Source organism: Scyliorhinus canicula, chromosome 1 (assembly GCF_902713615.1).
Source record: "Scyliorhinus canicula chromosome 1, sScyCan1.1, whole genome shotgun sequence".
In the NCBI taxonomy this organism is placed as follows: domain Eukaryota; kingdom Metazoa; phylum Chordata; class Chondrichthyes; order Carcharhiniformes; family Scyliorhinidae; genus Scyliorhinus; species Scyliorhinus canicula.
Window position 1 is genome coordinate 254,021,778 of NC_052146.1, and position 27,115 is coordinate 254,048,892.

A 27,115-nucleotide genomic window follows, 5' to 3' on the forward strand; every position below is an offset into this window, starting at 1 on the left:
AATTGATGGGATTGAAGGCTAATAAATCCCCTTGGCCTGATAATTTATATCCCAGAGCACTTAGGAGGTGTCCCTGAAAATAGTCGATGCATTGGGGGTCGTTTTCCAAAATTCTGTAGACTTTGGAACAGTTCCTACAAATTGGAGGGTAGCTCCTGGAACCGCATTATTTAAAAGGAAGGTCGAGGGAAAACAAGGAATTATTGACCAGTCAACCTGACGTTGATAGTGGGGGAAAACTCCAGAATCCATTACAAAGATTTAATAGCACAGCACTTGGAAAACTGTTGTAGGATCAGAGAAGATCAACATGGATTTACGAAAGGGAAATCATGCTTGACAAATCTATTGGAATTCTTCGAGGATGCAACCAGTAGAGTTGATGAGAGGGAGCCAGTAGATATGGTTTATTTGGACTTTCAGAAGGCTTTCGACAAGGTCCCACATAAGAGATTAGCGTGCAAAATTAAAGCGCATGAGATTGGAGGTAATGTATTGAGATGGGTAGAAAACTTGTTGGCGGACAGGAAACAAAGGGTAGGAATAAACGGGTCTTTTTCCAAATGGCTGGCAGTGACTAGCGGGGATCAGTACTCAGACCCCAGCTATTCACAACATATATTAATGATTCAGATGAAGGAACAAAATGTAATATCTCCAAATTTTCAGATGTCACAACGCTGGGTTGAGCTGTGAGGAGGATGCAGAGATCCTTCAGTGTAATTTAAACAAATTGAGTGAGTGGGCAAATGTATGGCAGATGTAGTACGATGTCGATAAATATGAGGTTATCCACTTTGGCAGCAAAAACAGGAAGGTGGATTATTATCTGAATGGCCGTAGATTGGGAGAGGGGAATGTACAATGAGATCTTTGTGTTCTTGTACGCCAGTTTCTGAAAGTAATCATGCAGGTGCAGCAGGTAGTGAAGAAGACAAAGGGTAATGAGATAATTCAAGTACAGGAGCAGGAATACCTTGCTGCAGTTATACAGGGCCTTGGTGAGGCCACGCCTGGAATATTGCGTGCAGTTTTGGACTCCTTATCTGAGGGAGGATGTTCTTGCTCTTGAGAGAGTGCAACAAAGGTTTACCAGACTGATTCCTGGGATGGCTGGACTGACGTGTGAGGAGAGATTTAGTGGTTAAGATTATATTCCCTGGAGTATAGAAGAATGAGGGGGGGACCTCACAGAAACTTGTAAAATTTTAACAAGACTTGACAGGGTAGATGCAGGATGTTCCCAATTTCTGGGGAGTCCAGAACCAGGGGTTAAAGTCTGAGGATATGGGGTAAACCATTTAGGACTGAGATGATGAGACATTTCTTCACCCAGGAGTTGTGAGCAGTTGAGGCCAATAGATTGTATGTTAAGGAGTTAGATATAGCTCTTACGCTGAAGGAATCAATGGATACGTTACTGAGTGGGATGATTAGCCATGATCATAATCATAGAATCCTACAGTGCAGAAGGAGACCATTTGGCCCATCGAGTCTGCACTGGCCCTTGCTCCGATAGAGCACAATAGCTGTGCCCAATCTCTCGCTCTTATTCCCGTAATCCACCTAACATTTTGGGCAATAATAGCTTGGCCAATTCACCTAACCTGCACGGGCGGAATTCTCCGCTCCCCACGCGGCGTGGGAGAATCGTGGGATGGCCTCCCGACATTTTTTACGCCCCCCTGGCGCCCTCAGCGATTTCCCCCCCCCCCCCCCCCGGCTTGGAAAAATCGCCGCTCACCGTTTTTCACGGCAAACGACGATTCTCCGAGCCCGATGGGCCGAGCGGCCGGCCCTTCACGCCTGTTTCACCACGGCAGCAACCACACCTGGTCGCTGCATTCATGAAACGGGCGCCAGATGCCCGTTTGGGGCATCTAGGGGCCCGATTGGGACGGGAGCACCGCGACTGTGCTCGGGAGGGGACAGGCCCGCGATTGGTGCCCACCGATCGTCGGGCCAGCGTCCAAAACGGAAGCATTCTTTCCCCTCCGCCGCCCAGCAAGATCAAGCTGCCACGTCTTGCCGGGCGGCTGAGGAGAAAGATGGCCACCGCGCATGCGCAGGTTCGTGGCGTCTGCGTGATGAAGTCATCCGCGCATGCGCGGGTTGGAACCGGCAACCCGCGCATGTGCGGATGACTTCACATTCTCGGCGTGATGAGGTCGCTGCCGAGAAAGAGGGAGGTCCACTCCTAGCCCCCCGGCTGGGGGTGAATTAGGTGCGGGGAGCGGGCTCAGACCTCGGCCGAATTCACGACGGCCTTCACGAATTCGGCCCCCTGCGGAGAATTCCGCCCCTCATCTTTGGACTGTGGGAGGAAACCGGTGCACCCGGAGGAAACCCACCCACACTGGGAGAAAGTGAAAACTCCACACAGTCATCCAAGGTTGAAATTTAACCTGGGTCCCTGGTGCTGTGAGGCAGCAGTGCTAACCATAATGAACGGCAGAGCAGGCTTGAAGGGCTGAATGTTCTCCAGAGATGTTTGTAACCAATTGGTCTGATCTCCAATGTCTAAAAGCTAGTCATGGCATGTAACAGCCCCCATAGCAACTGAACATTTATTACGTCTCTTATTTTCTATGTTTCTATCTCAAATTCCTGGACAAAAATGGAAATGTTTTCCATCATCCCTGAATCCTGGAATTTCTGAATCTTTCAATTTTAGTAGATAGATTATTTGAGAAATTGTAACATTGGTTTTGAGGCCTTAAGAGCCGATTAGGCAGAATTTTCCAGAGTAGCCTGGGAATTCCGTCAGACATGTTCAGATGATATGGGGGGGGGGGGCACAGTGGCACAGTGGTTAGCACCGTTGTCTCACGGCAGCGAGGAACCGGGTTCGATCCCAGCCCCGGGTCACTGCCCAAGTGGAGTTTGCACATTCTCCCCATGTCTGCGCCATCCGTCAACCCCACAAACCAAAAAAAGATATTCAGGGTAGGTGGATTGGCCACGTTAAATCACCCCTTAATTGGAAAGAAAAGAATTGGGTACTCTAAATTTATTTTTAAAAAATGTTCAGTTGATATGGGGGCTGTTACATGCCATGCCTAGTTTTTAGACATTGGAGATCAGACCAATTGGTTACAAACATCTCTGGAGAACAAGGTGTAGATATTTTGCCAATTTTGGTTGTGGAGGGAACACATTCCCCACCAAAAATCTGCTGGGAGATTGATTACTGATAGTTTCATAGATAAATGTTCTATTTGCATAGTATGCACTATCCTTTCTGTCATATTCACACAAACATACTACACTTATGACACAATATCTACATTATTCTGGGCGACTGCGATTGGTGTGATGCAATGTTTGGACCTACACCAATGACAAAAGCACACACTGTCATGTATATCAGAAATTGAAAAACTTAGTATCAGTAAAGAGAGCTTCATCATGAGTGCCCTTCCCCAATTACTATTGAACATAAGTAACACGTGTAGGTACGTCTGCAACTTTTGTATAACTGTTAAAAATGAAGTCAATATTGCACCTGCTCAACTGGACTAAGAGATGTTAAAATAGCTAACCCTCCACTGCATATTACATAAAGAGAGTCCCTTTCTGGTTGTAGGAATGGAAAATGTTCCATTTACAGAGGACAAATTCATGGGAATGCATGGTGTTAACCAGGAGGTTTGCCACCAGCATGTATCAGAAAAATTATGGACACTGCGCCCGCAATTTTTTGATATGCCCTGGAGCTGGGAGAGGCTCACCAACATGAACGTTGGTTGGAAAACGTAGGTTATTTTCTGACCTATCATAAACTTCTAGAATGGGATAGATGATTCTTTTGTGTTCAGATCCTATGATAGCTGACAATAACAAAGGGCCTGATTTTAACTCTTGTGACAAATGCAGGATTGTAGATTGCAGAATAAATTGGATTATAAACATTTGGCAATTTAAGGGTTAACAGCCTGGGTTAGAGTGTGTTTGACTGCGGTAGTCATGTTTTAAAAAATAATCTTGTTTTGAAAGACTAGAACGTTTTTAGGAGACAGATTAAATTGACCATCGTAAAAGCCTTGGCTAATGCACTGTTATTTGACGAGGGGAGTTTGTGTGTTTAGAGCCCGGCCAGTTCATTTGTTTTCAGCTTGATGACATTGCTGGGTGGAGCTAAGGTATTCAGACATTTTGAGAAAGGTTTTGAGTTGAGTTCTCATCTAGCCACCCTTTAGACCCCAAGTAATGTATTTTGCTCTCACAGTAGGATAGTAAACAAGAAAGATTAATAATATTTAAAGCAGTAGGGACTTGTCAAAGGACAAGGGGATGCTGAAACAAAACAGTTAAAACAGCTTTATGAAGGGTCTGGAGGGGTTCTATCAGGAGTCAAATCTGTTCTGGAAAGCATGTATTACTCTGTGCCATTGAGATACGGGATGGATTGAGAACTTTTCTTCCTTCCTGTTTAATTGGGAGTACAGATAGTAATTAAGGGGATGTTATTTATTGTATTGAGTAGTATTGTTTAAGGGGTAATGGTAAACTATTTTCGAGTGTGAGGTTTAAAATTTAATACTGTGTTCATAATAAAGTTTTTTGTTTTACAATACCAAATTCCTATTTCTTGATGCAATCACCCCTGGAGTGAAGTTTTCTTTCCGCACAGTCTTAGAAAATAAAATAAAATATTGGCGTTTCTGTCCAGTATCTTAGCCGCTGTTGGGGTCTGGTCTGGGATTGTAATATTCTGTGTGAGTGAGCAGTTTTGAGTGAGGTAAAATATTGGCTATGTTATCTATGGAATTAAGGGGTATTTAGTAATCTATGTAAAACTAAAAATCAGATTAGATTTGTACAAGGTATCCAGCTGAAGTTCACAAAATCATAAGATGCACATGGGAGAGGTAAGACATTTGATCTGTTGCAGTTCACATGCATGTCATCTATCTTTATCTCAAATATGTCTCGGGGTTTTGGCTTCACTACCCATAGAATTAAAGAACCATAGATTTTGACAGCATAAGGGAAGGTCAATTGGTCCATCAACTCAAAGTTAATCCCTCTGCTCTTCTCTTTCCCTATAGCTTTGTATCTTCCTCTGTTTCAATTATTTATTCACTTATACCTTTAAAAGATGCAATCTTCTTTTCCCAGAAATGCCCTGCGGCAAAGCATTCCATGTTTCACTAATCCTCTGCATAAAGATATTTCTCCTGGCCTCTCTTCTCCCTTCCTGACATCTGCTCCAAACTGTCCTTTATCCAGTTTTTGCCAAATCCTCTTGGCTGTACATTCTTTGAATGTACAATATCTGTACTGTTAATTATTTCCTAGTCCTGTTGAATGAATTTCAAAAAGGAAAGACATACAATGTATAAAAATTCCAGTAATTTCCTGGTGAAATAACATGTAAGTCTGAGTCTTCGATTTTGACTACTAGCCTATTTAAGGATTGTAGTTTTGCTTTTGTGGCATGATAGTATGCTGACCTTTAACCTCTGAGAATCAGCATTGAATCCAACCCAACTCATGAAAGTGTTTAATTTAGAAATCTGGTGACAAAAGTAGGAAAATGTTTCACTCCTCAGTGAAAACAATAGTTTACCAAAAAAAAGACAATGCTATTAATTTTAAAATATTAAGTTATCAGTTTGTAATGTTTAACAAAATTAAAACCAGTGCCAGGTAAGTTCAGACGCGATAGCTTTTCGTAACGCTGTCAGTTAATTAATTTGATTTTGTAGCCTTTGTTTTTGGCTTAGGTTGACTTTGGCTTAGATAGGGCTATCTTCAATACAGTACTGCATTTATACTTTAAGATTTGTTCGATCTAAATGCTCTTCTTATTTCACTTTTTTAAATTAAGGGGCAATTTAGCGTGGGCTATCCACCTACCTGGAACATCTTTGGGTTGTGGGGGTGAGACCCATGAAGACATGGGGAGAATGTGCAAATTCAACATGGACAGGGATCCGGGGCAGGGATCGAACCTGGTCCTCAGTGCCGTGACTTATTTCACTTTTAATTATTTACAATTATTAATTATGTAAAAAGACAAATTTACTTCAAACAATCTTAATTTCAGGGGTTGGTTTAGCACGAGGCTAAATCGCTAACTTTTAAAGCAGACCAAGGCAGGCCAGCAGCATGGCTCAATTCCCGTACCAGCCTCCCCGAACAGGTGTCTGAATATGGCGACGAGGGGCTTTTCACAGTAACTTCATTTGAAGCCTACTTGTGACAATAAGTGATTTTCATTTTAATTTCATTTCATTTGAGGAAACAATTTCTCTACGGATGTATTTGCTTTTTATTACTTAACATGGACAAAAGTAATGGGAGGAGAAGGGATTAAGACACTAAAAGATTTGTTTCTTAGGGGTTGATTTGCAGGACTGAAGGAGCTGGAAGCGAAGTATGGGCTGGAGCAGGGGGAAATGTTTAGATACATGCAGGTTCGAGATTTTGCCAGAAAGGAGATACAGAGCTTCCTGGGTGAGCCGGCCTCCACATTACTGGAGGAAGTGTTGATGACAAGGTGACTGGTGAAGGGGGTAGTGTCAGCGTTTTACGGGGCTATTTTGGAAGAGGAGAAGGCACCACTGGAAGGGATCAAAGCAAAGTGGGAGGAAGAGTTGGGAGAGGATATATGGAGGAGGGTTTCTGGTGTGAGGTGCTCCGGAGAGTGAATGCCTCCGCCCCATGCGCGAGGTTGGGTCTGATACAGCTGAAGGTGGTATACAGAGCACACCTCACAAGGGTGAGGATGAGCCAAATTCTTTGAGGGAGTGGAAGATGTGTGTGAACGTTGTGGGGGGAGGGGGGGGGGGGGGGGGCTAATCATGTTCAAATGTCTTGGTCCTGTTCAAAGCTAGAGGATTACTGGAAGGAGGTTTTTAGGGTAATTTCTAAAGTGGTGCACGTGAAATTGGACCCGGGCCCCCGGGTGGCCATATTCGGGGTGTTGGACCAGCCAGGATTGGAAATGGGTGCGGAGGCAGATGTTGTAGACTTTGTCTCATTGATCACCCAAAGGCAGATCCTGATGGGTTGGAGAGCAACCTCTCCACTCTGTGCCCTGGCATGGCGGGTGGACCTGTTGGAATTCTTGAATCTTGAGAAGGTTAAGTTTGAACTGAGGGGGAGGAAGGAGGGGTTCTGCAATTCATGGGCATTATTCATTATGCCCTTTCAAGAACTGGATAACATCGAACATTAGTTGGGGGGGAGGGAGTGAGAGGGTTGGGGGAGGGAGCGGTGTGCGTTAATGGTGACTATGGGTGATTCCTCATTCCTTTTTGTCATTTTTTTACGTGAACATGTGGGCTAATGTTTGGGGTTTGGTGGGAGGATGGGATCATTGTTATTGATATGGGGATTGACATATTTGTTGCTGATTATTGTTTATTGTTGGTGGGTATAAATTTGGGAGAAAATGTGAAAAAGGAGGAGAATAAAAAATATTTTTAAAAAACCATGGACAAAGCTAATAGTTTGTCTGCTTGTCCAAGATGGCACAATTAAAACTGTTGACATTTGCAATTATCAGTTAAAATTAAAATACAGTAGCGTTCTGGTGTCTGTGTTGCAATAATCTGGGTCGTTTTGATGTTAAACACTGCATTTCCCTGCTGTATATTTTGTTTTTTACTGCTATTCGGGACAAAATTGATGGTTTGTGAAATTAATAGAATATTAGAAACTTGAATCATGGAAATCATATGTCATTGGTCTGGCTGTATGATACATCATCCCATAAATACATCTTCGGAAAACTTTTAAAAAAAAATTTGCAGATTACAATCTGACACTCATTCCTAAAGAGTTGGGATAATTTTATGACTAAGATAATTAAGGACTTAGTTTTAAAAAGCACAGTGCACCAAAGCTTTTAGACTCTCACAGTTTGTTGCGTGAAAATAAAGATATTTATTATTACAACCTAATCTGAATTTGTCTTAACATCAAACTCATTTAATAAAAAGAGCAATCAGCAGCCATAACACCGGCAGACAGTATGTATATAATTTGTTTCCTATGGGTTTGTAATAGGATGATTATCACATTCCCATGAGACAGTCTGGCAGACTTTAAAAGGTCTTTCCGATACCTATAATGGCTGAGGGCAGCAACTAATTCAATAGATTCGATCAAAATCATCCCTGCTTTCACTGTGCCTGATTTATTACTTCAGCTATGGGTATTCATCACTCATTTTATTTTGATGTTGAAGCCTCATAAATTATGCCTCATAAATAAGAAGAAATAATCAGCAAAATTATATCAGCCTATCTACAACCTTGGCATAAATTCTTTCCCTTGTGGAAACACATACAACTGAGGTTTAAAAAGAATAATCTGCAACTAAAAATGTGTATATTCACACAGTCTGCCATCTTCTTCTGTTATGAAGTGCATTGAGAAAGATGTAGCTCATGTTAATCCAATGGGACGTCAGCAACACTAACATTATGGGGGCAAGTAGGTGGGTAGGTTGGTGGTGAGATTGGTTTAAAAAGTACGACTTAGGTTAAAAAAAAACAGAGCACAAAAATGCTTATGGACATTTGGTTCTGTGGTAGGAGAATTAAGACATTCAATATTAAAGCCGAATCTGAATTTGCCTGAACATCAAACCCATGTTTAGTATGTTGTTTTGATAAATGTTTTTATTTTCCTAAATTATATGTTTAAGAGTTCAAAAGCATTTTTTTCTTTGTTCATTTCAAACAATGATTACATAGTGTGGCTCCATAGCTAGAGCTGGCACGACAGAAACCAGCACATCTGAAGATGGTGACCAACCTGCTTCTGGCCACCTCTGGCATTGTGCCCCATTTTTGTAAGGATGAAAAGGGAAGCATGCAGAGTAGGCTGATTGTGACATCCAACAGCCTCAAAGGCATCACAGCTGTCATCCCCACCCTCCACCAGTGCAGATACACACACCTAGGTGGGAAATGTTAGTGGACAGGCTTCTGGGGCACAATCTGGTGAGCACCAAACAGCTGCTGATGCACATCAGGTGGAGGCAGGAACCCCCAGGCAGGACGGCAGTCGGAGGTCTGCTGGATCCCAGGACCCAGCTGGGTACAAGCCATGCTGAGCTTTTGGAAGAGGTGATCCCAGAGCTGGTGGAGACGATAAGTAGCGGTTAGGGCATTCAAAGGGAGCTGTCAGCCTCACTGCAGCAGATCAATGTCCGATTGGTGGAGTTCCAGAGGCTACGGACGCAGGAAATGTCGTCAGCAATATGTGGCACCGATGCCAACACTGCTAGGGTGGCGACCGCAGTGGAGAGCCTGATGCACGATGCCGGCACCATTAGTAAAGATATCCAAGGCGTCGCGCAGTCAGTGACGGCCATGGCTGAGGGTCGCGACAGAGTGTCCATCTCGAGGGCAGCACGGCAGCGCAGTGGTTAACACTGCTGTCTCATGGCACCAAGGTGCCAGGTTTGATCCCAGCTCTGGGTCACTTTTTGTGTGGAGTTTGCACATTCACCCCGTGTTTGCTTGGGTTTCACCCCCACAAGCCAAAGATGTGCAGTGTGGGTCGATTAGCCACGCTAAATTGCCTGGTAATTGGAAAAAATGTATTGGGTACTCTAAATTTATAAGAAAAAAAAAAGAATGTCCGCCTCGATGTGATCCAGTACCAGGTTGACTTTGATAAGGTTGTGTGGGACATGTCCCACTCTCAGATGGCAATGGCTGAGATGCTGCAGAGCATGTCGCAGTCACTGAGGATCATCGCCGAGGGCATCAACACAATTCTCACAGTCTGCCATCCTCTTCTGTTATGAAGTGCATTGAAAACGATGTAGCTCATGTTAATCCAATGGAAAGCCAGCAGCACTAACACTATGGGGGCAAGCAGGTGGGTAGGTTGGTGGTGAGATTGGTTTAAAAAGTAAGACTTAGGTGGAAAAAAAAACAGAGCACAAAAAAGCTGATGGACAATTGGTTCTGTGGTAGGAGAATTAAACCATTCAATATTAAAACCGAATCTGAATTTGCCTGAACATCAAACCCATGTTTGGTATGCTGTTTTAATAAATGCTTTTATTTTCCTAAATTATGGGCGTGATTCTCCGAAACCGGGAGAAATCGTGAGGCTGGCGTCACAAACGGGCGGGTTTGACGCCAGCCTCCGCCCCCCCGACCGGGAACCGATTCTGGTCCCCGGTCGGGGCTAGCATGCCGCGGCCGTGAACTCCGGCATCGCGGGCTTAACGAATTTCGTTAAGCACGCTTGCCAGAGTTTGCGACGGCTGACGCGTCACATGACGTCAGCCGCGCATGCGGATGACGTCATCACGCAATTGCGCGAAACCCGCGCATGCGCGGGCCGGGATGCCCCTCAGCCGCCCCGCGAATGGATACAGCGGGGCGGCGGAAGGACAAAGAGTGCGTGGGGTAAGTACCCGCTGCCCGCGATCGGTGCCCACCAATCGCGGGCCCATGGCACCCTTGGCACAGCCGTGGTACGGCCGTGCCAATCGGTGCCATGGTTCCCAAGATCGCAACTTTACGGCCGTTTTTACGAACGGTCAGACCAGGTGTGTTTGACGTTCCTAAAAACGGTCGTAAGGGCTTGGACTTCGGCCCATCGGCCAGCTGAGAATCGCAGCTCGCCGTAAAAAAACGGCGGGCAGCGATTCGTGTCGGGAGGCGGGCGTGGGGGGGGGGGAGAATAGCGGGAGGGCGTCAGACCAGCGTGGCCGTAAAAACTTACGACCCCCGCTATTCTCCGCACCATCGTGAGTGCGGAGAATCGCCCCCTATATTTTTGAGAGTTCAAAAGCATTTTTTTCTTTGTTCATTTAAAACCATGATTGCCAGACCGTGGGGAGCCACCAGCCAGTGTCAGATGATGCAGAAGGACAGCTGGGCCTCGAAACAGCTGCCCCTCCATACCAAGGTGAACCCTCGGCCCTATTGGCACCGACTGGGATAAGGGGGTGTTTAGTGACATCCCGGACCCGTCCCATGGAGTGGCGACGGTGGCCACTGATGCACTATCAATTACGACGAGACGAGAGTAGAGTGTAAACGAGGCTTTATTACGCAGAGATGTGTAGCCTCCCGCAGCTGCTGCCGAAATGGCTGCAGCTCGGAGAGCCCACAGATTTATACTCCGCCTACTGGGCGGAGCCAGCAGGCAGGGATCTACCCCCGTACCTGTAGTACAGGGCCTTGCCGTAATACACCTCATATGTGGTACATACAATACAGTAGTCCCCCTTTATAACGCGGGTGTTGGGGTCCAAGACAGCCACCCGCGTTGCATCCGGGCCGCGGATATCCACGATGGGGGTTTTAAATTTATTTTAAAATCTATGCTAGCGCTTCCCATTGTGAGTCTACGGGGGGTGGGGGGAGAGGTCAGACCCCCGTAGACTCACAATGGGAAGCGCTAGCATAGATTTTTAAATAAATTTAAAACCCCCATCGTGGATCTAATTAAAACAGTGTCAATTTCAGCGGCCGGCTCACTGTGATCCAGAGAGGGAAGCTGCTCTCTCACTGAAACAATCAGCCGGCTGCTGAAATTGACACTGCTTTTAAGTTTTAATGTTTCTGATTGGAGGGAGAGAGCAGCCGGCAGTGTCAATTTCAGTGGCCGGCTCACTTTGATCCGGAGAGGGAAGCTGCTCTCTCACTGAAACAATCAGCCGGCCGCTGAAATTGACACTGCCGGCTGCTCTCTCCCTCCAATCCAACTTTTAAGTTTTAATGTTTCTGATTGGAGGGAGAGAGCAGCCGGCAGTGTCAATTTCAGCGGCCGGCTGATTGTTTCAGTGAGAGAGCAGCCTCCCTCTCCGGATCAAAGTGAGCCGGCCGCTGAAATTGACACTGCCGGCTGCTCTCTCCCTCCAATCAGCCGGCAGTGTCAATTTCAGCGGCCGGATTTCGTACAATCTCGTAATTGTTGGTGGAGAGCTCGATCCTCCACCTCAAGATCTTATCATTTTTGATCTTGCCCCGCTGTGTGTTGTTGAACATGAAGGCAACCGACGTTGGTCAGTGAGGAGAGTGAATCTCCTGCCGGCCAGGTAATGCCTCCAATGCCGCACAGCTTCTACTATGGCTTGGGCCTCCTTCTCGACGGAGGAGTGCCGGATTTCGGAGGCATGGAGGGTGCGGGAGAAGAATGCCACTGGTCTGCCTGCCTGGTTGAGGGTGGCGGCCTGAGTGATGTCTGATGCATCGCTCTCGACTTGTTAGGGGTGCTTCTCATCGACCGCATGCATCGCGGCCTTGGCGATGTCGGCCTTGATACAGTCGAAGGCCTGGTGAGCCTCAGCCGTCAGTCGGAAAACGGTGGAGTGGATGAGTGGGTGGGCCTTCTGCGCATAGTTAGGGACCCACTGGGCGTAGTACGAGAAGAAGCCAAGGCATCGTATGAGGGCTTTGGGTCAGTGGGGGAGTGGGAGTTCCATGAGGGGGCGCATGTGATCGGGGTCGGGCCCTGGGTCTACATTTTGAACCACATAGCCGAGGATGGCTAGTCGGTTTGTGGTGAACACACACTTATCCTTGTTGTAGGCTAGGTTGAGGAGTTTGGCGGTGTGGAGGAATTTGGAAAGGTTAGCGTTGTGGTCCTGCTGGTCGTGGCCTCAGATGGTGATGTTATCTAGGTACGGGAAGGTGGCCCGCAGTCCGTACCAGTCAACCATTCGGTCCATCTCCCGTTGGACGACTGAGACCCCGTTAGTGACCCCGAAGGGAACCCTAAGGAAATGGTAAAGGCGGCCGTCCGCTTCAAACGCGGTGTAGGGGAGGTCCGCCTTGCGAATGGGGAGCTGGTGGTAGGCAGATTTCAGGTCCACTGTCGAGAAGACCTGGTACTGTGCAATCTGATTGACCATATCAGATATGCGTGATACGCGTCGAGCTGCGTGTACCGATTGATGGTCTGACTGTAGTCGACGACCATCCTGTTTTTCTCCCCAGTTTTCACAACTACCACTTGGGCTCTCCAGGGACTGTTACTGGCCTCGATAATACCTTCCCGCAGCAGCCGCTGGACCTCGGACCTGATGAAGGTCCTGTCCTGGGTGCTGTACCGTCTGCTCCTTGTGGTGACGTGTTTGCAATCCGAGGTGAGGTTCGCAAATAGGGACGGTGGGTCGACCTTAAGGGTTGTGAGACCGCAGACAGTAAGGGGTGGTAGGGGCCCACCACATTTCAGGGTTAGGCTCTGGAAGTTGCATTGAAAGTCCAGGCTGAGTAGCAAGGCAGCGCAGAGTTTGGGGAAGACATAGAGCCGGAAGCCACTGAACCCTACGCCCTGGATGGTGAGGGTGGCGGTACTGTACCCCCTGCATCATCGGGAGAGTGGGGAATTATTAAACACAATAAACACCCTTGTGCACAACCAGTATGATGCCTCTCACTTCCTTCCACAGGGCAGGGTAACCTGCAAACCCTTGGCCCATCTCTCCAGGCATCTCCTCTGCCCTGGCACACAACGTGCAGGAGATAGCTTTGAGCGAACACTCAGCAGCGAGGCAGGGGTCAGAGGAGCACTGGCACTTAGCTGTCTGTGGGTTCCCATCCCCCACCCATGCCCCCGCCCTCGACAGTGACCCGCTGACAGTGCGAACACAGTCACAGCACCCTGGAATGATGAAACACATACCCTGGGAGGGTGGGAGATGGGGGGGGGGGGGGGGGGGGGGTGAGTAAGGTAGTGATGACAGACCAGGCCACGTCCTAAGTGAATTGGACGAGTATGAGGGCCTCCCTGGCCAGGCTTGCCGGACCCTTGCCGCTGCCACGTGTCCTGCAGCCTCCAGTTGGTCCTCTGGTTCCTCCCTGGACTTGGCCTGAAGACCCTGCTGGTACGGCGCTGCCTCATCATACTTGACCTCCTCCTCCTCTGAGGTGGCAGACAAGTTCCTCATCACCAACCTCCAGCTCGTCGCCCCACTGCTCTGCGAGGTTGTGGCTGACACAGCAGACCACCACAATGTGGGTGACCCTGCTAGGGGCGTACTGCAGTGTACCACTGGAGTGGTTGAGGCATTGGAACTGCATTTTGAGCAGTCTGCTGCACTGCCCATTCGCGGCACATGTGGCCAGGTGGGCCTCGTTGTACCAAGTCTCCACTTCGGTCTCTGGCCTCCGTACTGACATCATTAGCCAGATCCTCAGTGGGTACCCCTTATCCCCCAAGAGCCAGCTGCCCATCCTGGGGTGGTCCGGGGATGATCGACTGCCCCAGGTGTCCCTGGGAAGTGTGCGCACATGTGCATGATCTTCATCTGGTGTTCACACACGAGCTGGAAGTTGGGGAATGGAACCCCTTCCAGTTAATGTAGGGCACTCCCAAATGGTCCGGTGAGCGCAAGGCACCATGTGTGCAGTCTATCAGTTCCTGTATCTGGGACATCCCGGCGATGGTGGTGAAACCTGCTGGTCGAGCATTTTGCTGGCCTTGGTCCATGATGTACTTTTCCGCCCGAACAAACAGGTGCATCCAACAAGTAACGGATGCCCTGTGGACTGTGGACTGCGAGAAACCACACAGGTCCCCTCTTTAGCCCTGGCCCTGGAACGATCCCGAGGTGTAAAAGGTTCAGGGCTGCGGTGTCCTTGACGGCCACCGGGAGCGGGTGTCCTTCATGCAACCCACCCCCCATCAGAAACATCCTGCCTATGCACTCCTGGCAGTAGTGGGCTCCCCTCACTGGACACCAGACACTGTGCCCTGGACACCCACTCATAATGTCACCTGGACCAGGCGCTGGTCCCCTTCCAGTGACACTCAACCACCCTCCAGTCGTGGACGCGTCACCGGAGCTGTGTCCCATCCCCTGGGTGTTCAGATCTCGGCTGCTGTGAGTGTGCTGTTGCCTCCCGCAGTGTTCAAGCACAGTGTCCAGGCATCACAATCTCATTGGGATGCGAGGCAATGACTCCCACGGGAGCGGTGGCGTTTTAAAAACTGGCGCAAAACGGCCACCGTATCCCCGTTTTGCTGGGGGCTAGCAGGACGGCAGCGTAGCACACCCGCTCGACCTACCGATGCGCCCTGGAGAATTGCCGGGTCCATGGCCATGCATGCGCTCGTCGGCGGCCTGCAGCGGCTATGCCATGCTTCAATGCAGAGGCCTCTCATGGACCTGGCCCGCGAAATAGTCCCCCTCTTCGGCCGGCTACGAGCCACTGGCCGCCCCCTACAGTGCCCCCAGCCCCGAATAATGTCCCCTCCTGCCCACGGATCGGCCCTCCCAAACTGTGGCGGTGCTGGACTGAGTTCGCAGCTGCCACACTGAGTTCCAGATGGATGAGACCACAGGTGTCCCACGCCATCGGAAACTCGGCCAGTCGGGGCAGAGCATTGGGGGGAGGGCGGGCCTCAGGCAGTGGTCGGTACTCTGTGAGTATGCCGCTTTGGAGGGGGCGGAGCATCGCGAAAGCGGCACCGCCCCAGATTTGGTCAGGAAATGTGATTCTCCGATCATTCGCCGAACATGATTTTGGCGTCAGCGACCTGGAGAATCCAGCTCCCATCTCAGTCCTAATTGGCCGACTCCTTATTCTGAGACTGTGACCCTGTGCTCTAGGATCCTGAGCCAGGGAAAATCTTTTCTCAACCTCTACCTACAACAGTCCCTCAAAGGTTTTATATTTCAATTCGATTACCTCTCATTCTTGTAAACCACAGGGAATACCAGCCTAGTCTACTCAATCTATTCTCATAGGACAATTCCCTTATTCCAGAAAACAGTCCAGTGAACCTTCATCTTTAGACAAAACATTAAACCAAGGGTCCTCTTGCCCTCTCAGGCAGATGCAAACGATTCCATGGCACTAGTTCATCGAAAATCAGGGTAGTTATTCTTGAAACACTGCCCAATATGTGTCCTTCAAGCAACGTCACAGAAAACAAACATTACCTGGTCATTGTCACTTTGTGGAAGCTTGCTGTGTGAAAATTGGTTATTACAACATAGACTACACGTCGAATATACTTTATTGAGTATAAAGCTCCTTCGACAAGCTGTGATCACGAAAGGTGATTTATATATATAAATAAAAGTCTATCTTTCCATTGCACTCCCTCTGAGACAAGTATGTACTTCCTTAGGTAAGGAGACCAAAACTGCACTTTGGACTCCAGGGACAGGATTTTATGGCCCTCTATGGGACATCTTTTTGGAGTTGGGAGCACATAAGATACTGAGGTTCCCAATCCACCAACTCCCTGCCCACCCCCGAGATGTCCCCCATAATATGCTAGGTAATAATTTGCAGCCTGCCTGTTGTATTTTAGTAAATATTAAAAGGTAACTTGAGCAATAATTGGCCACTGAAGGGCCTTAGTTTGGAGGAGTGTGAGTGGGCCACCCTGGGCCTCATTTGCCCCACTTAAAATTGCAGACAGGTCAGGTGTGGGTAGGAGAGTGACGGGAAGGATGTCCGGGGGATTTTATGGGCTGTGAACCCGCTGGCGGGAATTCCAGAATTCTGTCCCATGTTGCTGAGATTAAGATTTTGCAACATTTTCTCATTTTCTATGTTTACTATGAGCTACAACACAATCACAATAGGAATACTAAGCTGTAGTTCTGATCTTTAATTCCTTCCCATGAAGAGGAATAATGGTTTGTACTTTGCATTTAAGAACAAATGAAACAAAATGGCAGGCAATGCTAAAGTCAATGTGTCAAGGAAGATAATTCCTCAGATAGGTCTTTGAGAACCTGGGTATGTATTTGGATGGTGATTTCTATAATCAAACTTTTGAAGGAGATGATTAACTTTTGTGTGTCTGACCTTAGTTTAGTTCATTGGATTCCTCTACTTCCCAGGAGTTCGAGGCACCTGCTCTTAGATTGTAGATGATAGTACTTTGACTACTATTTAATAAGACACATAAAAATGCAACATAAAAAATATTTGGAGTCAAGTTTCATATAGTGATGTAACTGATTTAAAAAAAGTCTTTCTCACCTGATATTCATATTCCGTATAAGGAAGTAATGTTTTATCTTGAAATAATGTAGAGGAACCATTGTAAACAAGTGCCAACTCTGTATTCATTGATGGATGTGTTACTCTTCTTCTGTACAGTTCATAGTACAATATCTGACCATTGGGCATTTTGGGCATGGTCCATGATATTAAAAACACTGACTGGATTCCTTTTACATCAGTCTGCAATTCAATGACAGGCCTGGGTTGCATGGTAGGTGGAGCTTCCAGAGTTCGTACTGAGGCCCATTCACTGGAAGCACAACCAAGGATTGTGCAAGCTTCAGAACGCACTTCATACCTTTGGGAAAAAAATCAACACGATTAGTTTATGGTTAGAATACATCAAAGACTTTGAAAAAATTGAATTGTGTCCAACATTTTCTATTGTTCAGAATTTCTATTTGTTAAACCTATGTGCGACTATTGTATTTTAATCAGGCTCTCCGCTGTTTTTGAAGTTTTGTGGAACTTAATCATCTCAAAACATAATGGCCGGAATTCTCCGGTTGTTGCGATTCACTATTTTGTCGGCAGCACACCCATGCCCGTGAGGTTCCCAGCGGCGTCAGTGGTTACAATGGGAAAATCCTGCCACCAGCAAACAGCGCATTGTTGAAAAACACATGACTGAGGAACCGACGAATCCCACCTTACACAGGGTCAATCAGCTATTTTGCTCAGTTTAATAATTTTCTTTTTAAAAAAATTTAGAGTACCCAATTCATTTTTTCCAATTAGGGGCAATTTAGTGTGGCCAGTCCACCTATCCAGCACATCTTTGGGTTACGGGGGCAAAACCCACGCAAACACGGGGAGAATGTGCAAACTCCACACGGACAGTGACTTGAGAGCCGGGATTGAACCTGGGACCTTGGCGCCGTGAGGCAGTGGGGCACCGTGCTGCCCCCAATAATTTTCAATCAAGTATGCAGAAGTAAAAGCTAGGTAATGTCAAAGGAAACAAACCGTTTTCATGATGGTCTGAATTTTGCACACTGGCTTTCAGGAATATAGCAGAATCTTTTCTGGAGCCATTATGCCAGTTCCCAGCTCACCCTCCCACTTGCAGTATTCGACCAGATGTGACATTAAAATTACATTCAATTGATGGGAATGCACCATCCAATATGTTTCCCATCTCCTAGACATACTCCATACCCAATCTTCACTTCCCCTCCAGGTAGATGCAGAGAAAACCAATCTCAAAAAGCATAAATAACTCTCACCCAGAAAATTCAACTCAGGCCACAAACGTATCATTGTGGCACCACTGAAGATGAAGTGTAGCTCCTCAAATGTGAAAGTCCTGGCCAGTTATTTTAAGGAAAGGAAAGGGAAGATTTCGGAGAAACAGCACAGCAGTGATAGGAATGAAAATTATAGAAGGAAAGAAAGAATTTGCATTTATGTAGAACCCTTCATAACCTAAATGTTTTACAGGCAATCGGGTTCTTCTGAAGTACTTTTCTAATGTAGGAAAGAAAGCAGCCCACAAAAGTATGCAGCAAGATCCCTCAAACATCATTGTGATAATGACCAGATAATCTGATTTCTTAATGCTGGTTTAAGATAAGTATTGAGTGAGCAGAGAAAGACTTGTCAAAATATAGGAATATGGTGGTCATTGGTAGGGTGTACTACAGTGAACCACAGGAGGGAAAAGAAAAAGCAGTCTGAGAAATAGAGAACATGTAGATGGCACAATAAGCTGGCCACCTGCCCAGGCAACAAATGCATTAACTACTTTGATAGAGGAGCAGTGCATGAAAAGTCTTAAACTAATCAGATAGGTGTTCATTAAATTCACAGGGACTCGTCAAACAGTTCAGGATTTGCTATTTTGTTTCCTTATTAGAACATGCTTTATTCATTGGACAGTGAAGGAATTACAAGTGAATGCATGTTATTCAATTGTGCTGTAGTGGAGGTGTAGTGTGTGTTGCGAATGTCTTTCTGTTGCAAAGTGGTCTTAAAGCTCATGGTGTAGAACTGGTGTTTGATTGCATGGGATACATAACTGTCACTATCTGCATTTGTGACTAATTCTATAACAGCACCAAAGACCTCCTCTTTGGAATACTGCAGTCTCATCCAGTGGAGCATTGTTACTTATTCAGCGAAACATGAAAATAGAAAGACACCAGAACTGTGAATTGGTTGTTCGCGTGCTACTTTATGCATGACTGGTGGGGGCAGATGGGGTGGGATGGGTGGTGGGTGGCACATGGGAGCAATTCTTCATGATACAAGTTATTTTGCATGAACATAGCATAGCGGATATCGATGATGTCTTCATGTTTTCTCTCGTTTACCTAAAATTGTCCTTGAAGTTAACTTGAGCAACAATGATACTATTCTTGAAAGAAGCTACTACTGTGCATATGCAGCAATGAAGGTCAATACTTGAGATTGCTATTGTTGTTACTGCATGTTCAGATGCAAACTTCACATTTATCCAAATGAATAAGATGATTCACCATTATGTGATGCATGCTAACAAACATCTGATTAAATTGGACCTAATGTTGAGTAGCCTCCATGGCAAAAATGTCTAATTAGATTCCCATGAAGCTCAGGTGGAATAATCAGCATGCTATAACTCCACTGTTCAATACCTACTTCTCATCAACAACCACAACTACTCAATGTCTCATCTTTTGATTCCTTCTCAAAATCGTAGTGTGGATATATGTGGGTGGGGTGGGGTGACAATTGGGCTTAGATGACTGGTGTCCTGTAGATCAATTCTTATTTTATGAAGAGAACAGATGGAGTTTTTTTGTGCACATAAGCACACTTATCTACTTAAACAATGTGTTGTCGTGACAATTATTATTACTCACTGTTGTATCATGAAAATATATGGACAACATTCACAATATAAAATATACAGTTGATATCACATCACCAGAACTTTTAAGCACCTTTCCAAACTCCATATTCTCAATGTTTTCCAGGTCTTCCCTTGATGGCTAACATCCTATCATATAGAATAAGTTGTTTCTGCTTATCCGGTCCACACTCAGATCAGCACATGCCCAGATATGATGTACTAGTTTTGTCTTTATATATAATAAGGAAATGGCAGAAAGGTTTAACACACATTGCAGGTGTGAAATTTGGTACGCAGCACTACTGGAGACTGTGCTACAGACACCAAATGTCTCCCTATTGCTTTGCACTGTTCTTCCAATGTGGCCCATGCTGCATCTCATGCTGAGACGGGTGCTCGTATGGGCATCTTCTGCAAGTGGTGGAAGCATTTGACCTGATATTGTCATTACATCACTCAACCTTACCAGCTGATATGATGCTTCACTTCCAAGCTTGAACCATGCAGGTCTTATGCACATATTTGCTTGTCACTCATCACATGACAAGCGTTCGGTTGTAAGCGGGGCCCAGCACCTCTATTATTTAAAGGGCCGGGCACCCAACTTGCAGGAGTAGTCATTGAGAAGAACTTGTGCTATTGCAACATATTGGAAGTACGCTGGTGAATTCCTGGATTTGGCAGGGAGTGTTACTGCATTCTCACAGTGAAGGCAGAGGATTTAGTGACCAGCCCACACAAAGATTACAACAGGTTTGGGTGCCGCAATTTCAGTGTGTCAGGATCTGTAAGAAGCTGTAGAAAGGATAGCTTGGCACAATTCCTTCTGTCAAACTGCAGCCAGACTTCCCCATGCTCCTTGATAATGACAGGAGGTTGTCCGGCATGTTTACCAATGCAGCCAACATCCCGGTGCACAGAGAACATAGAACATAGAACAGTACAGCACAGTACAGACCCTTTGGCCTACAATGTTGTGCCGACCATTATTCCTAATCTAAGATCAACCTAATGTACACCCCTTTTAATTTACTGCTGTCCATGTGCCTATCCAAGAGTCGCTTAAATGTCCCTAATGACTCTGACTCCACCACCTCTGCTGGCTGTGCATTCCATGCACCCAACACTCTGTGTAAAGAACCTACCTCTGACATCTCCCCTACACCTTCCTCCAATCACCTTAAAATTATGTCCCCTTGTGACAGCCATTTCCGCCCTGGGGAAAAGTCTCTGGCTATCCACTCTATCCATGCCTCTCATCACCTTGTACATCTCCATCAAGTCACTTCTCTTCCTTCTTTGTTCCAGTGAAAAAAACCCTCGCTCCCTCAACCTTTCTTCATAAGACATGCCCTCCAGTCCAGGCAGCATCCTGGTAAATCTCCTCTGCACCCTCTCCAAAGCATCCATATCCTTCCTATAATGAGGTGACCAGAACTGGACACAATATTCCAACTATGATCTAACCAGGGTTTTATAAAGCTGCAGCAAAACCTCCCAGTTCTTAAACTCAATCCCCCTGTTAATGAAAGCAAACACACCATACGCCTTCTTAACAACCCTATAAACCTGGGAGGCAACTTTGAGGGGTATATGTACGTGGACCCCAAGAACCCTCAGTTCCTCCACACTTCCAAGAATCCTGCCTTTAACCCTGTATTCAGCATTCAAATTTGACCTTCCAAAATGAATCACCACATTTATCTAGGTTGAGCTCCATCTGCCACTTCTCAGCCCAGCTCTGCATCCTGTCAATGTCCTGTTGTAACCTGCAACAGCCCTCGACACTATCTACAACTCCACCAATCTTCGTGTCATCGGTAAACTTACTAACCCACCCTTCCACTTCCTCATCCAAGTCATTTATAAAAACCACAAAGAGCAGAGGTCCCAGAACAGATCCCTGTGGGACACCACTGGTAACCAACCTCCAGATGGAATACTTTCAATCAACTGCCACTAGCTGTCTTCTTTCGGGAAGCCAATTCTGTATCCAGAGAGCCAAATTTCCCTGTATCCCATGCCCTCTAACTTTCTGAATGAGCCTACCATGGGGAACCTTATCAAATGCCTTACTGAAATCCATATACACCACATCCACTGCCTGATCTTCATCAATGTGTCTCGTCACATCCTCAAAGAATTCAATGAGGCTTGTGAGGCATGACCTGCCCCTCACAAAGCCATGCTGACTATCTTTAATCAAACTATGTTTGTTTTTCTAAATGAAGGGAACCAGCTATTTCAGATAGGTAAAAGGGTCATTGATTTAGCCACTTTAATGTAAATACAAAAGCCCATGTCAAAATTCACTTTTTAAAATGAACTCCATCATAAGACTGCAAACACAATTTCAGATTATAAAGTATACAGCTTGCAATAATGAAAGCAGGAATTTGAAACATTTGAAACATCTACGGTCTAACTTGAAGCGAATGAAACAATTCAATGAAGGTCACAATAAGTTAACATGAATGCAATGAATCTTTCATTGTTCAAAATGTGAATAAGTATAGCAGTCAGCAAAAACCAGGAGAAACCAGATCTGATTAAAAGTGTAAGTCTCATTCCAATACACAACAAACATCCAAAGATGCAACATATTCACAGCTGTGTTGCACATTGATGATTGACAACTAACCATCCAATCAAATAAATTTGAGACTCATCCAAGCCAATCAGCACATTACAGGGGTAGGGACAGATGGAGTCAGACTGATAACATTTTCCTTAAAGATGGAGGTCCGGGCAGCCATTTTCCATTCCGGGATCACTCTATACCTTTTATCTAACTACTCGCTATCCTTATTTAGTATTTTCATATTTTCACTCTAACTCTTAGTCTTCACAAGCTGTTTGCTTTGAGCAAGAAACCATTACTGTATTTTTGAAAGTTCAATTTGTTTGTAAACCACTAAGTTAATTATATCTCTTAAAGCCTTCTGCAGGGGCTTTCTTGAGAACATTTGATTTGTAACCACAAGAAGATTTCAAACTCTCAATTATAATCAATAGACACAATAAAAGATTTCATTTCGCACTTGAAACATGTAGCTTAAATTTCTATTGAATTAAAAGTGTATACGAGACTACACTTAAACCACATGGCAGATTTCAACAATAAATAATCATAAAATCCAATCTCTCAGCATCCTTTCCAGTATTTTCCTCATCACAGACATAAAACTGACTGGTCCATATTTCCCAGGGATTTCCTTATTCCCTTTCTTGAACAGGGGAACAACATTCGCCTCCCTCCAATCATCCGGTACTACTCCAGTGGAGAGTGAGGACACAAAGATCATCGCCACCGGCACAGCAATCTCCTCCCTTGCTTCCCATAGTATCCTGTCAGGCCCAGGGGACTTATCTATCCTGATGCTTTTCAAAATTTCCAGCACATTCTCCTCCTTAATATCGACCTGTTCGAGTCTATTAACCTGGTTCATGCTGTTCTCATGAGCAACAAGGTCCCTCTCTATCGTAAATACTGAAGCAAAAATTCATTTAGGGCTTCCCCTACCTCCTCAGACACTCGACACAAGTTCCCTCCACTATCCCTGATCGGCCCTACTCTCACTTTGATCATCCTCTTATTTCTCAAATAAGTGTAGAATGCCTTGGGGTTTCCCCTAATCCTTCCCACCAGGGCTTTTTCATGCCCCCTTCTAGCTCTCCTAAGTCCATTTTTGAGTTCCTTCCTGGCTACCTTGTAACCCTCTAGAACCGTGCCAGATCCTTGCTTCCTCAACCTTACGTAAGCTTCCTTCCTCCTCTTGACTAGAAGCTCCACTTCTCTTGTCATCCAAGGCTCCTTCACCTTACCATTCCTTCCTCGTCTCAGTGGGACAAAACTATTCAGCACTCGCAGCAAGTACTCCTCAAACAACCCCCGCATTTCTGTTGCGCATTTCCCCAAGAAATGTTCCCACTTTATGCTCCTCAGCTCCTGGCTAATAGCAGTAAAATTTCCCCTCCCCCAATTAAATACCTTCCCATACTGTGTGTTCCTATCCCTCTCCATGACTATGGTAACGGTCAAGGAGTTGTAGACACTGTCACCGATGAGCTCTCCCACCAAGACATCTGACACTTGGCCTGGTTCGTTGCCAAGCACCAAATCCAATATGGTCTCCCCTCTAATTGGCCTATCTACATATTGAGTCAGAAATCCTTCCTGTACACACCTGAAAAAATCTGCTCCATCCAAACCATTTGCAGTGAGGAGGTTCCAGTCAATATAAGGGAAGTTGAAGTCACCCATGACAACAACTCTGTTACTTCTGCACCTTTCCAAGATCTGCCGCCCAATCTGTTCCTCTATCTCTCTGCTGCTATTGGGGGTCCATAGAAAACTCCCAATAAAGTGGCTGCTCCTTTCTTGTTTCTGACACCCATACATGTCTCTCAGTGTTCTGCTGTTTGCCACCCATTAATGTTCTCATCTGAATCCTCTGTCACTGAACTTGTCTATTACTTCACCCTCGAGAGTGCTGGCACACAATCTATCCTTTCTCCAATGTGGGTGCAAAACATTGGTGCCTGGTGATTCACCGCATACAGATTCCAACTCTATATTAGACTCTAAGGCAATGCCATTATCTGAGCCGGTGGTCGAGAATGTCAGATCAAGGGCTGTGCTGTTTCTCTCTCTCCTCCTCTCAGCTGGCCAAGTAGCAGTTCTTGGATGTATGAAAGCAGAAAATCAGAAGAGAAAGGGTCGTTGGTAGGAAGCTTCCTCGTTGTGCCACATAACAGGATGAAGATGAACCGGGAGTTTAGAAGAGGCATAAGACATGAACACCATCCTCAATGTTCTCTGCAATGCCAAATGCCATGGGTTTGGTCGGTGCTATTATATTGAGAATCATTTCCTCAGTTGGACTCAGGAGATGTCCCCTAGTGGTTCTGCTTGGCTCCCTTCTATTGTGTGCCAAATTGTCCTGCAAGAGAGAAAATAATGTCAGTGATTGTGTCGTACTCTATTTGGATATTGCATCAGCCCTAGGTGAATAACTGGATATATGTGTGGAAGCAGCAGGAGCTGAGTTGCAAGGCCAGCATCACTGGACTGTATTTGAGTGTGAGTGGAATATCTGGGTGTTAGATGCGAATCCCAAGTGCCAGGGACGTCTGACAGGTGAAGATTAAGATGTGGTGCTTTCATAACGTGTACCTGAGCAAGACACTCTCCGTGTTCAAGTGAAGGCAAGCATCCAGCAGAGGGCAATAGAGCTTGGCTGCTGATTGGCTGTTCTGGGGAAAATTTGCATCAGTGCATTGCGGTCAGCGTATCTTGAAGGTGGTTTGTGGAGGAGCTGTTGTCAAGTGACAGTTAAACCCCTCCCTACCTCCTCCTCTAACCAAAAAAAAACAATCACTGTAAGGTTCCCAGCCGAGTAAAGATAAAGAGGGAGACTCGCGGGCAGGTAGAAGTAGAAAGAAGTTGAACTGTGATGTTACAGCCTGCAGGTAAGTGATTGGCTGGTGACTGGTAAGTAGTTTTTCACCTGAGGTGTTATCGTGCGGGGCGCAGTGGTTGCTGAGTGAGTGCTTGCTGAGAAGGGGAGTAAATTTTTTTTTAAACTTACTGTTGGGAGTTTCCAGCTGAATCCGGTTGGAGTGAGGACAGAGTGACTGCTGGGTAAGTAGTAAAGATTTAAATAGTTTGCGCAGGTCCATAACAGCTGATTGCTGTTCTTGTGTGGGGCACAGTCGTTGCTGGTCAAGTGTTTTATTTTTACCTGTACTTAAGTTGGGCTGTTCCTAAACCCTAGACACTACACTTGAAGTGCCCCCTACCCTTCCACCTCCTTTAACCTAAGGGGTAAGCTCTTTCTTTCTTTTTCTTTTTTTTATCTAGAGGGGATGGCGGGGAAGGCAGTGCAATGTTCCTCCTGTAGAATGTTTGAGGTGAGGGACGCCATCAGTGTCCCTGCTGATTTCACCTGTGGGAAGTGCACCCATCTCCAGCTCCTCAGAAACTGCGTTAGGGAACTGGAGCTGGATGAACTTTGGATCACTTGGGAGGCAGAGGTGGTCATAGATAGTAGCTTCAGGGATGTCGTTACTCCAAAGAATCAAGATAGATGGGTGACAGTGAGAGGGGCTGGGAGGAACTAGTCAGTGCAGGGATCCTCTGTGGTCGTTCCCTTCAGTAACAAGTATACCGTTTTGGATACTGTTAAGGGGGACGACCTACCAGGGGTAAGCCACGGTGAATGGATCTCCAGCACTGAGTCTGTCCCTATGGCTCGGAAGGGGAGGAGGGAGAGCAGGAGAGCAATAGTTATTGGGGACTCGATAGTTAGAGGGACAGATAGACGGTTCTGTGGCAGCAAAAGAGACTCACGGATGGTATATTGCCTCCCGGATGCCAGGGTCGTGACGTCTCGGACCATGTTTTCAGAATCCTTGAGGGGCAGGGGGAACAGACCAAAGCTACAATCAGATAAATGAGGAGGCAGCACCAAATTTGTATGCTGTCTACATCCACCTCAACCCGGGTGGGCAGGTTGTGATCCCCACACACAAAAAGTTGTGCAAGACAATTTTTAGCCTTTTGTGTCTGTTTTCAAAGTAGAAGACAAAATAATTGGAAAAGTGGTAAACCAAGGGTCCAACGAAAGTCATGAACTTATGGGAATTAATATTAGTAAAGAAAAATCATTGGAGAAAATTAATGGGACTGAAAGCCGTCAATTCTCCAGGACCTGATGATCTGCATCCTTAGTTTCTATAATAGATAGCTACAAAGATAATGGATGCCTTGGTTATGAATTTCCAAACATCCAGATTTTCCAAGATGTTGTTCAGTGGATTGGAAGTTCAGGAACATAACACCATTATTCAAGGCAGGAAGGAGAGAGTAAAACATGGAACTACAGACCTGTTAGCAGACACCAATCATTAGAAAATGCTGGAATCCATTACTGAGGTAGCGGTAACACCCAAATCATCATAATATTATGATGTGGAGATGCCGACGTGGACTGGGGTGAGCACAGTAAGAAGTCTTACAACACCAGGTTAAAGTCCAACAGGTTTGTTTCAAATCACTAGCTTTCGGAGCACTGCTCTATTCACCTGGGCAGTGCTTCGAAAGCTAGTGGTTTGAAACAAACCTGTTGAACTTTAATGTAGTGTTGTAAGCCTTCTTATCATAATATTAGCTAGCGTTGACACGGTTTTAGGAAAGTGTGCTCGATAAATCTAGTCAAGATTTTTGAGGCTGTAACTACCAGGGTTGATAAAGGGGAACAACTGGATGAAGTATATTTGGATTTCCAAAAGTTATTCAATGAGCTGCCACACAAATGTTTGT

The 27,115-nt window shown here is 45.9% G+C and overlaps 1 protein-coding gene across 4 annotated transcripts in view; it reads right to left on the minus strand.

Moving 5' to 3' along the window:
• Positions 1-27,115, minus strand: part of ush2a (Usher syndrome 2A (autosomal recessive, mild)) — a 1,354,742-nt gene that overhangs the window by 106,146 nt on the left and 1,221,481 nt on the right. For all 4 annotated transcript variants that reach the window (XM_038811752.1, XM_038811743.1, XM_038811716.1 and 1 more), the window contains one exon: positions 16,935-17,256. In XM_038811752.1, coding sequence (XP_038667680.1) covers positions 16,935-17,256 — 322 coding nt within the window. The remainder of the gene's footprint in view (positions 1-16,934; positions 17,257-27,115) is intronic.